General features: G+C 39.6%; 1 protein-coding gene across 5 annotated transcripts in view; it reads left to right on the forward strand.

Moving 5' to 3' along the window:
• Positions 1 to 13,298, forward strand: part of LOC120905829 (lachesin) — a 205,043-nt gene that overhangs the window by 82,481 nt on the left and 109,264 nt on the right. For all 5 annotated transcript variants that reach the window (XM_040317039.1, XM_040317043.1, XM_040317042.1 and 2 more), the window contains exon 5: positions 11,063 to 11,163. In XM_040317039.1, coding sequence (XP_040172973.1) covers positions 11,063 to 11,163 — 101 coding nt within the window. The remainder of the gene's footprint in view (positions 1 to 11,062; positions 11,164 to 13,298) is intronic.

Below are 13,298 nucleotides of genomic sequence, written 5' to 3' on the forward strand. Positions count from 1 at the left end.
GAGCAACTGAAAAAAGCGTAACCATGGCAGGTCATCTTGAACCTGCGTTCCGCGTTCTGTTCTTTTTCTCCAGATTGGCAGGTTCGTTCCGTTCCTCAATTTTCGTAACTATTCTCATCACTAATAGATATACTGATCTCTAACGCTTACACTATACGCTTACACTATACGCTTACGCTACACTTATATTTAGACACTACAGCTGGCTTCTTCAGTCTTGGCTTGCTGCAGGACGCTTCTAACTACAGTAGAACGTCGATTATCCGGGGGCGGATTAACCGGCGGGCGGCTTAACCGTGCGCATAAATGTGACAGCTGTTCAAACGTACGGCGAACATTTGCAACGATAGTCAAGTGGGCAACCAGTTTTTTGTGCAGCTCTGTAGTGTTTAGTGGTATTTTCGAAATTCATGTTTGTTCATGAAAAGTTGCCAAACCTATAGTTATTGAATAAAATAATATTCTACTAACGATTAATCGAGCAATTCAAAGTGAATTAATCATAAAACTAGTGAATTTTATAATTTTTATACGAATTTGACATTTCTTGGACCATTATCCGTGCATTTCGATTAACCGGTAACCGTCCGGTCCCGAGCTGCCCGGATAATCGACGTTCTACTGTATCGCGGCATTACATCGCTAGGGATCATTGCAAAATTGCTTGAGCTGCTTGTTTATGAACCGTTGCTGGCTTCTGCCCGCAATTACATCAGCCCGAATCAGCACGGATTTGTCCCTAGCAGATCAACAACCACAAACCTTGTGCAAATCATCAGTAGCTACCATAAATCAATTCATGCTCGCTTTCAAGTAGATGTCATTTACACCGATTTAAAAGCCGCCTTCGACAGGATATCTCACGTCATATTACTAGCAAAACACGACAGACTTGGTCTTTCAGATCCTCTAGTTGCATGGCTGAGATCATACCTAATGGGCCATACTTATTCTGTAAGGATGGGGCCCCATCTATCTAGATCAGCGGTTGGCAAACTTTTGAGGTAAAGGGCCAAATTTAATAAAATGGTCGAGATCCGGGAACCAGAAGAAAAAAATCTTTGCGCTTTATGACATTATAAAATTATAGAAACAAAATAATTAATCGAACAAGCCATTTGCCATTTCAGGAAAATTGATAACTGATTCCTTAAAAAAATGCACTTTGTTGATCGTTGCACTCGTAAAAAGCAACAGTGTTTAATCGCCAAACTCGTAAAAACAAGAGTGGTTTTTTAGTGTTAGGTTTAGTTTTCAAATACAATCGGACATAGTCTTGAAATAGATAAATATGATACCAACAGATTTGAGTGGAATTTAGAAGAACTAATGGAAGATTAAATTATTATCACGAGAAAAATGCATGGATCTTTTTCACTATTACTAAAACTTTCGGGACGAGTACCGGCTTCAAACGACGAAATCCGTTCGACGCTCATGAGAGAATGAGAATCATGAGATATAACTGTCAAGCATTTACAGACGTTTATATCTACAATTCAATGATGGTTAAGTGTTGAATTTTGGGTAAAAGTAAGGGTAAAAGTAAGGCTCAGCCCTCTACGTTACCCAGGAGAAGCGTGACATGCTTTGAAATATTCCCAAGAAGCATTTTTGTCATCCATGCGACCGACCAGAGTATATAATTTTATTAAAGAATATTTTCAACTGCGATACAAATAAAAAAAAATCTTTAAGATTAACCAACATTTAGGACATAACATTCTAAAACACAAGTAATATATATAGTTTATGAGAAATATTCAAGAACAAATCTAAAAAATCCTTGAAGCTTTAAATTTGAGTAACATTCCCAATAAGTAGAACATAAAAAATATGTAAAATATATTTATTTAAGCTAAATATTTGAAAAATATTTTTTTATAAAATCTATGTTTGTGGCCATTTTAAATCATAATTGCATTTAGTTGAAAAACACTCTTATTAGGACAATGATACAGGTCAATAAATGTATTTACATTGTTTAGGTTAATAAATACATTTACACATTGATTATGATTTTAATATCATAATTTTACCCAAATGTTGCTAAGCAATATTTTTAAAGTTGCTATAACACTAATGGATATCAAACGTAGTAAGGTATAAGTCATATAATTACTGTTTTATTCTAATGAATTATCAATGAATCTGAACCTTATGAAAGATTGCTGAACATTCATACGGTTTAGATTATTAGACATTAATATCTATCAATCTATCAATCAAACCTGCGCTCTGACAGATTACCGCGTTTTTGAACTGTCAAACCACAAGCCGAAGCGTTGTGTGAGTGTGTGTTCGCAAGGAGATCGAGAACAGAGCATACGCAGAAAGTTGATCGCAAATAAAACATCGTAAAAACCCACCGAACAGTGCCGCGTTAGATTTGGTATCATTTCGCTTATTTCGCTAAACATTTTGATCCTTCAAATCCGGATATCGTTTGAAAATCGTGATCTATGGTGATCTTTCGTGAACATTCGTACGCCTTTGTGAACAGTCGAGCAATAACGTATGCGTTGCTCATAGGTGTTCCTTTCGTTGTATGTGCCTTGTTCGTGTGGAGTTTTATCTTGTTGTTATTACAGCCGTTGCCGTCAAATTTTGGCTCGAAGTCACCAATTTTTGACAGTGTGCATCAATTTTTGTCTGAGAGGCGTCAATTTTTGACAGTGTGCATCAATTTTTGTCTCGAATGCGTCAATTTTTGTCAGTGTGCATCAGTTTTTGTCTCGAAGGTACCAATTTTCGTCTCTTGGTTACCAATTTTTGTCGCTTGTTCATGAAATTTTGCTTCTTTATATATCAACATGAGTTTACCTGATTTGACGCGTAGTTAGGGTTATTTAATGGTAGTACAGCCGTTGCCGTCAAATTTTGGCCGTAAGTCATGTTTTTTTTTGTCTCGTAGGCGTCAATTTTTGACAGTGTGCATCAATTTTTGTCTCGTAGGCGTCAATTTTTGACAGTGTGCATCAATTTTTGTCTCGAAGGCGTCAATTTTTGTCAGTGCGCATCAATTTTTGTCTCGAAGGCACTAATTTTTGTCCAATGGTCACAAATTTTTGTTTTTTGGTATTTTTTCGATATTTTAATATTTTAATAATTCCAGAATGCAAAACAAAATTAAAGAGGTTATACAATGCAAAGGAATCAATTCAGGAAATCTGTTTATTTCACATAGTTTTACGTCTAATTTATAATAATATCAAAACAATTTAGAGAAGATTAATCCTCGATTATTTCTTCATTTTGGCATCGTGGCAAATCTTCTTCTTCTTTTGGCTCAACGAACGTTGTCGATCAAAGCCTGCCTGTACCACAACTTGTGGGCTTGGCTTTCAGTGACTTATGGATTACCCCCCATAGCAGGATAGTCCATCCTACGTATGGCGACACGGTCCATTTGGGGCTTGAACCCATTATGGGCATGTTATTAAGTCGTACGAGTTGACGACTGTATTACGAGACCGGCAATCGTGGCAAATAGTTAAATAAATTACTTAAATAGTTCTCGCAATCCGTACGGTTTATCATTGTACTGCCATTTTCGATTGAGGAGTACAAAGTATATTCGTTGTTCAAAAGCAATCAGCTGTGTTGATCTACAATTGTGTTCATTAAAATAGCAGCATGCCACATATTAGAATACTGATACCGGTTATTGTATATATATGATCTACGATTTGATCTCTTATCACCTGAGAATGTAGTAGTGTCATCTCACGTTTCAAAGAAGTACTATCATTTATATTCCCATCTCTTTCTATTGGCTGGGGCTCGTGTTTGCTTATTGAAACAGGTTTGCAGTTGTTCATTATAATAGCAGTGCTTGATCCGTCTAGGTTTGGACGTTGCGATATTTTTTACATTTAATTTTTATTTTTAACGAATAACTTAAAACTAGGCGGATTGCGCGCGCGTCCGATCGCTGCCGTTGCCGTTCGTGGAAGGAATCGATCATTTGATCGATTAGTATCGTTTCGTTGTCTAGAAAAGTAGCTGTTTTGCTGTGTTACGTGCTGAGACGTGTTTAAAACGTATAGTAAGTTCAATATTATCATTCAATGATTCGTTTAGTTCACCAAAAATGTCAATAATCAACAGGAAATGGGACGAGGTAAACATTGCTCTGATGAGAAAAAAGATTTGATAAAAAGAATGAGAGCAAAGGCTAAAACCTACAAGGAAATTCAGGATACGTTACAATGTTCAGCTAAAATGATAAGTAATGCTTTAAAAAGGGAAGCAAAACTTGAGACAAGAGGAAGATATCGAAAAACTACGAAGAGAGACGATAGAAACATCGCGAAACTTACTAAAAAAATCCGTTTACGACATCTAAAAAAATTAAAAATGACCTTGAGCTACCAGTAAGCACTGTGACTATTAGGAAACGTTTGATAGAAGCTAACTTGCTAGGCTGAAGCCTTCGGAGAGTACCGTTATTAACAAAACGAAACGTTTCAAATCGACTGAAATTTGCAAAGATTCGTGTTGCTTGGCCCAAGGAGAAATGGCGTAACATTTTGTGGACTGATGAGTCTAAAATAGTTTTGTTTGGCACAAAAGGTCGTCGAGAGTATGTAAGACGTCCACCAAAGGTTGCCTGTCGCACCCAGTACACTTTAAAAACAGTTAAACACGGAGGAGCAAAACTCATGGTGTGGGGATGTTTTTCGTACAATGGTGTTGGTCCAATTTATCGCATACCGGGTATAATGGATCAACATGGATACATAGCAATTTTAGAAAAAGTGATGCTGCCTTTTGCAAGTAATGAAATGGCACCAGATTGGGTATTTCAACAAGACAATGACCCTAAGCATACTAGCAAACGAGCTAAGTCTTGGTTTATAGCGAATAACATCGATGTTATGGAGTGGCCAGCGCAGTCTCCAAACCTCAACCCTATTGAGCATTTATGGAAGGACATAAAATACGCGGTTTCTGAAGCTAACCCTAGAAATTTGGAAGATTTATGGAAAGTAGTTCTGGACTCACGGAAAGCTATACCTGATTCCCGTTGCCAGGCATTAGTTGATTCTATCCCGGCAAGGTGTGCTGCTGTTATTAAAAATAAAGGAAATGCGTCAGGATACTAATGGTTAAACATGCAAAAAGGAACATAACGTAATGAATTAACACGAAAAAAAAATTTATGGAGCACAATTTAAATTAAAAAACTATAGTTCTCATAATTTTTTTCAATACTGCTATTATTTTCAACACAGCCTTTTGAAGCTTTATTGAAATAACTTGTAAATAAAAATAAAGTAAAATAAAAAGGGATGCAATTTAGTTAGATTGTATGTTCTTCTTCTTCTTTGGCTCAACAACCGTTGTCGGTCAAGGCCTGCCTGTACCACTAGTGGGCTTTGGCTTTCAGTGACTAATTGATTCCCCCCCATAGCAGGATAGGCAATCCTACGTATGGCGGCACGGTCTATTTGGGGATCGAACCCATGACGGGCATGTTGTTAAGTCGTACGAGTTGACGACTGTACTACGAGACCGGTTCAAGATTGTATGTTACTGGTATTTAAAAAAATAAGAAGTGAATATATGAAATTTATCTTACTGCTAACAATTATTTTAAATATATTTAAAACGAACTGCTTTTTTTATCAACGCAATTGTACGTACCTGAAATTTAGTCAAAAATTTTGAAGCATTTTCCTTAAAATCCCAATAAAATATTCATAAATCACAGATTTTTATTGCAATTAAACAATACAGCCGTTGCCGTCAAATTGTGGGTCGAATGAGCGTCGAACGGATTTCGTCGTTTGAAGCCGGTGTATATATATATATATATATATTATATATATATATATATATATATATATATATATATATATTTATATATATATATATATATATATTTATATATATATATATATATATATATATATATGTATATATATATATATATATATATATATGTATATATATATATATATATATATATATATATATATATATATATATATATATATATATATATATATATATATATATATATATATATATATATATATATATATATATATATATATATATATATATATATATATATATATATATATATATATATATATATATATATATATATATGTTGTGGGCAGCCGTGCGTGCCGACCCCTGGACTTGCCATGGCAGTTGCGCTCCCACCGGTCAACGTCCAGGGGGACGACAGTGTGTACACGCACACTGTCGCACACACTAAGCGCGCAAGGCTTAGTGTGTGCCGAGCGCCGAGCAGAGTGTGTTTGCGAGCCGATCGAGCAGGAGCTCTCGGCAGGGGCGCTCGGTGCGGCTGGCGCGCGGCCTACGTTTTAAAGTGTTGTACGTTTCATCAGTATTTATTATGTTTGTTTTAATATGTGTGAATAAAGTAGTGCAAAGAATACAGTTCACAACAATATATATATATATATATATATATATATATATATATATATATATATATATATATATATATATATATATATATATATATATATATATATATATATATATATATATATATATATATATATATATTATATGGAAGTGTCGGCAACGCAAACAATGAGACCCCAAATTTTGAGTGATTTAGGCCGAGGGGTATGAGGAAGCTTGAGGAAGCACGGAGAAGCGCGCTGCGATGAGAGTTCGCATTCTGTTTTACACGCGTGCTTCACTAACACCAATACAAATACCGTGCTTTGACGAGCCGTCTGTGAATGTGTGTGTGTCTTCTTTCAGCGAGCTCAACTTGGAGCTGCTCGTCACATCGTGTTGTCTCGCTTACACTACAGCATCGAACCATTGCTCCGTATGTCCCCCCCCTCCTACGCGTACAACACCACCAGTACAGCGCGACGCTTTGCCGGAGATGGTTGTGCGCGTTTCGTTCTAAGTCCCGCGCGCAGTGTTTGTGCGTTGATGCGCATTTCGTTCAGTCTCGTGCGCCGGTGTGTTTTGATAAAGTGTGAAGTGAACAGTGTGTACAGACGCATATGCAGTGCGTGCATCGACAGGTAAGGATCCATTTATTCACAGATATGTGTTTGCTGGATGGAGGTCGTACTTTGCAGGACGAGACTTGATGTGTGTTTTTGTTAGGTTCTAAATGTGTGACGAAAGTTTACATTAAGTTTCAATAAAGTGTTTAATGATATAAAAAATGACCGTGTTTGTGTTTGCTTTTAGAATAAGTGCGCATTTGCGATCGTGTCTATGCATGAAAGAAAACGAGAAACGAAAGAAATAACTATCTTTACATGTGTTCGTAGCATGGCTCGAAAGAACACAAACACATTGAGAACTGCAGAGCGCACCGTGCGTTACGGGTGGGGTGGGGGAGGGCTCGCGTGAGTGGGTAACTCATTGGTCGAAGGGACAAGATGCGCATCTTGTCACTTGTCACTCAAAGCGGCTGGCTGTGCTCTCTCACTCTCCTATTTCCAAGTTGATTTTTTACCGCGATTTTCTTGTTGATTAAGGCTTGAATTGTTTTTAGTTCGGTTCATTTGCACTCGCGCGTTCACGTATCACAAAATTTGTGCGGCACCTGTGTATTGTACGGTTCAACATATAAACATTGCAATCCGCCTGCGGTTGTTGTGACCACTTACTGTTCAGTCGAACTTTGCGCTATTTTGCGATGGCGTCCGTGATCTGTAAGAAATGTGAAGGTGCTATTAGCAACGATCCAATTCCGTGCTTCGGTCTGTGTGAACACTATTACCACGATAAGTGCATTGGACTTTCAACCCCGCTCCTGCGTGATTTTAAAAAGTCACAAAATTTATTCTGGGCTTGCGCAGATTGTGCTCAGCGTTTGCGGGCCGTTGATACTTTACGCTTCTCGCACGGCCTTTCTCGTGACGCTGCCTACCTGTTGGAATCGTTGCAGTCCGATTTCCGCGATTCCTCACGTTCTGTGCAGGCGGCATCAGCTGGCTTGCGACTTGAACTTTCCTCTTCACTGGATTGTTTTAGAAACGAGATAGCTTTGATGAAACAGGAATCAGCATCGTCAATTCGTTCCGTGAAAGATTTCATCGACTCACTTACTGCTTCTCACTCAATGGAACGCAACTACTCACAGGCTCCACTACTCACAACCCTTGATGAAGTTAAGCATGGCATCAAGGAGCTTGATCTCATGCACCGTGAGCTTCTCACTTCCTTCAACTCACTAATGAACAAGCTCAACTCTCATCTTGCCACGCATACCACTACATCGAGTGCTCACCATTCTGCGATTCCTGCTACGCACTCAACGACCACGATTTCAGTTGCGGCCTCTAAGCTCACCCATCAAGCTGTTGGTGAGAATCCTTCTAAACGTCGATTGTTGGATCGCTCTCCCGACCCATCGCCTACCAATACCGTTACACGCGCTATGCTTTCATCGGGTACAGGGTTGTCCTGCAATAATATTACGACCGTTCCTGAACGCCCACCCCGTACTTGGGTCTTTATCTCCCGTATTGCTCCTGATACTCCGATTGAAGCGATCCGTGAAATGGCCTGTTCTAACATAGGGACAGACGACATCTTGGTATGTAGCCTTGTACGACGCGACCGGGATCTTTCTACGCTCTCCTACGTATCTTTTAAAATTGGTGTACCGGATTCGCACCGGGCTATTGCTTTGGCTGCTTCAACCTGGCCTCGCGGGATCTCTTTTAAGGAGTTCATCGACCTTAATCCCCGCTCCGTCAATGTTTGGCGACCCACTACTGCAGCATCCCTTGCACCTTCTGCGCCTATTACCCGTGAATCGGATCATCCTTCATGGCCATCTTCTATCAACCACACGACACAACTGCGAAACGCTGATTTCACTATTTCGCCAGATCATGGCCCTATGAGCTTGCCTTATACGCAGTACTTTCAGCAAGCGTAAACCGGCTGATCCGGCTGAAGATTCTCATGAACTACCGACTTTACCCGAATTGATGGAAGCTAACCCTGCATCTAATACACATAATCCGTCCGACTCTCTTTCGCCGTAAATAACTTGCAGCGAGAGCACTCCCGGCGCATCTCGCTCTCTCATCCCTTCGATCGATCAACTAAACATCTATTATCAAAACGTATGAGGATTGCGCACAAAACTAGACGAGTTACGCCTCTCTCTACCTGAACTTGATATGGATGTGTTGGTGTTAACTGAAACATGGCTCGATGGCTCAATTTCGTCCTCTCTTATCTCGGAGGATGCGTATGTCATCTATCGCTGCGACCGAAATTCTCTCAGCAGTAACCGTTGCCGTGGTGGTGGTGTACTCATTGCCTGCTCTTCCGTGCTGAACACGTCAACTTTATCACTGCCGTTCGACTCGCTGGAGTCTGTTTCGACAATTGTTAAGCTTCAAAACCTTGCAATCTATATCGGCGCCGTTTACATTCCACCCGATCTGCGTTCTTCCGAAGAAGTCCTTGACGATTTGCATGAGAGTGTTAGTTTCGTTGCTGGCAAACTTAAATCAAATGTTCTTATGGTGTTACTTGGTGTTTTTAATTCACCATCACTCTCCTGGCAACCGTTGGCATAGTGCGTTAATCACTTCATTCCTACTGGTGTATCTCGTGAAAATGTTTCTCTGCTTGATGGAATGTCGGTAAACGGTTTGCTGCAATTATCTGGCATAAAAAATATACGTGGAAGTCAATCGGACCTTCTATTTGCCAATGCTGCCAATTCTATGCCTTCTTGGAGCGCTGCTCCCCCGTCATAGCTTCACCTGTTCCACTCGTCGCGCTAGACAATCATCATCCTGCTCATGAGACAAGTGTGCTCCTTACGCACTCTCGCCCTGCATCCTCTCAACGAATACCTACGGCTCGTATGTTCAATTTTAGGAAACTGGACTACCAAAAGCTTCATCATATTTTAGCCGGTACCGATTGGTCCTTTACTGATGCTGACTGTGACATAAATCAAGCTGTAGCAGCATTTACTAATGTAATCACTTCCGCCTTCCCTTCCTGCTGTCCTCTCCTATCCTGTCTACCGATCCCGTCTTCGCTCCTTTTCCGTACCATAAACTCCTTCCTACTCCTTCGTGAATAATTGTATACTATAGTCAGTAAGCACTATTGCTGTAACCCAACGTGGCCGAGCAATTAATAAAATAAAAATAAAATAAAATAAACGCACAAACACTGCGCGCGGGACTTAAAACGAAGCGCGCACAACCATCTCCGGCAAAGCGTCGCGCTGTACTGGTGGTGTTGTACGCGTAGGAGGGGGGGGGGCATACGGAGCGATGGTTCGATGCTGTAGTGTAAGCGAGACAACACGATGTGACGAGCAGATCCAAGTTGGTGAGCGCGCTGAAAGAAGACACACACACATTCACAGACAGCTCGTCAAAGCACGGTATTTGTATTGGTGTAGGTGAAGCGCGCGTGTAAAACAGAATGCGAACTCTCATCGCAGCGCGTTTCTCCTTGCTTCCTCAAGCTTCCTCATACCCCTCGGCCTGAATCACTCAAAATTTGGGGTCTCATTGTTTGCGTGGTGTATTTCGACAGCGTCACTCAAATCACTCAAAAAATACACTCATTTTGCCGGACGGGGGATACCTGTATAGGTTGGCATGTCCGCGTAGGACGTTACGCCAAACAGGAGGAGTTAGAGTAATATTAAACGCCTGCAAACTCAAAACAGCAAAATATTTTTTATAAAACATTGAATAACGATATAAGGTATTGGAAATCCGTTTGTAGCAGCGGCGATCGTCCCGACACACATTTTAATTCATTTTTTATGTGTTCTTGCGAACCAAATGGTTGCAATAGTTATTTACTGCGGTGTTGTCAGACCGAGCGTATGGAATGTGCCACCACCCGAAGAATTAAAATAAATCCTACTACCAATGAATTTTGTAATCAATATCATTTGTAAATAATCACATCAAGCTAATTTGAATTTGTTATATGTTCTTGTGACAATAATAAAACGCTTATGATTATCTTTTTTGTTTCATTTTTTACATGATCCTGCAACAACGTGCGGAATTAAACAACTCACATCAATGACTCAATGCCACAACAGATAGGTTACTTAGATGTAGTTATTCCACCAGATTTTATCTCCGAAGATACCTCGTCAGATGTCATAGTCCCAGAAGGCAGTTCAGTGAAATTAACATGTAGGTAAGTAAAATTGCACATGCCTACTATGGATGAATTTAGTTTTATTAAATGTGCGGCTTCCAGTAAAATGATTATTAAACTTGCAAGTTTTAGAGCAAGAAATACAAGATATGACGCTTACAGTGTTTCTCTAGCCAACTCAACACTGTAAGCTTCATTGCCTATCCGTAAAATCCCATTTCAACTTTGTCAAATGAATGTCTAGCGTATACCGAGCAACCAATGACAGATCATTCGAGTTCCCATTGTTATTGTTGAAATGTATTTTACGGGATTCAATTGTTGGCTTCCGATGTTGAACTGGCTAGAGAAACCCGGTAAGATAAGACTAAAGAGTTCATTTTTGGTTAGATTAGTTGTATCGTTTGATAATTCTGTTTATTCGTTTGAAATGGCCATTTCAAATGCATTTGCAATGCCAAAGGTCATTAAAAACGAACGAAGGGGCCGTGTTGCTTAAAAGTAGAAAATACAATTATGTTTCATGGCGCTACAATCCATATTGCCTTTCTTTCGCTGAGAAATGGAAGGGCACCTTATTCCGGGTGTACTTGGACGTTTTGGTCCTATGGATTGGGTGGTCCTATAAGCGTAGTGAAGGTCTACATAATTTTTGAGGTTTTCTATAATAGTTCAGTATTCCAAATGGTTTTGCACGGGTCTGTATTGTTTGGATTCCAAACATTTCATTGAATTCAACCATCAGAAGTGATCCGAGTAAAGTTCAGTTAAGTTAGTCAAATGACATGGCGGGGGTCTGTATCGTTCCCGTTCTCTAGTTAATCAGTGCAAGAACGTTCAAGTAATGATTTTCTGTCTGCCGTCAATGGCGATTACTCATCTATACACATTGGAAACATTCAATCTTACATTCATGCAAACATTTATCCTTCACAAATATAAAAGCGATGTCCAACATATTGCACATGGACAAACAAGATGGGCCCCTTCCCGATTTTATATCGTAGGCTGATATTTCAGCCTATCAGCTGTTTGCATTGTATAGCAGTTTTTGAGCAGCTATTAAAGAGGATAAAGTATGCAGGTGGGCTTATCCCAAGGTATATGTATTTAGAATGCTGATTTTTATCGCTTCTGCTTCTGAATGAAGATTTTAAGAATGTTTTGTGTAGTCGTCAAGCTACCAGAAAATCTGTTTTAGTAAGAGTTTTCACACGTCCTGCCAAAAGTGAAGTTCAAATTTGGTTTTAAAAAACATGCTGTGCGACCACTTGGTCTATATACATTTTGATTCTAGATTCCATCACCTCTCGTTGGGCAAAGCGACGGAAAAAATGATTGTCTTTCAACCATTTTCCTAGGCCTTCTCCTTCCGCCCTACAGCGAATTTGTTAAGTAACTCGTCAAGCTACCCGTTCCTGGCCCTGCTTCTTACCCCTCGCCTGAGCGGACTGTCGAAGGTTTAGATGTGTTAGTGCGCTGGACAGCCAATGGTTGCCAGGCGTCATCCGTGCTTTTTCCTCCATAGCGCTATCTCTTTCTTGCGTGAGGCATCTGTGGTGCTTAAAGAAACTGTCAAAAAAATTGAGGTGATGAAAATGAATTTTCATATATCAAACCAAAAATGCGCAATGAGTTCAAACGGAGCAGAAAACAAATACTGTGGAATCGCTAGCTCACGTTGGAGGATATGCTGTGAAATGCCCAGAACCATAATTCTAAGTAGCGCACACAAGACAGGTGGCCATGGCTGTGCGTAGGAAAGCTTTAACCAGAATGCATAAACCATAACTGAAGTTACACTTAGCTTTTGCTTTCGTATGTTGTAGATTACACAGATAGGCTGAGCCGTTTGCGCATAGGTGTGAGCAGAGGCGGATTTATCCATCTCGGGCCCCTAAGCGGGGGATCGAACTTGGGTCCATAGTTTCCTTCAAAGTTCCGAAAATTAAATCGCATTTTTTATGAATATCTTTTTACGAATACCAAGTACATAATCTTGAATTCGTTTGGGAAATAATATTTTGTCGTTTTATATGGCAGTTTTTTTTTTAAATATTTGTTTACAGGTACCTATAGTCTTCGTGTCAACAGGCTTTGGCCTAGGGTAAATGTACCTATAGTGGTGGTAGTACCAATAGTGGTGGTATTGCACTAAAATGCGGTTCATATGG

Source organism: Anopheles arabiensis, chromosome X (genome assembly GCF_016920715.1).
Source record: "Anopheles arabiensis isolate DONGOLA chromosome X, AaraD3, whole genome shotgun sequence".
NCBI classification, from domain to species: Eukaryota; Metazoa; Arthropoda; class Insecta; order Diptera; family Culicidae; genus Anopheles; species Anopheles arabiensis.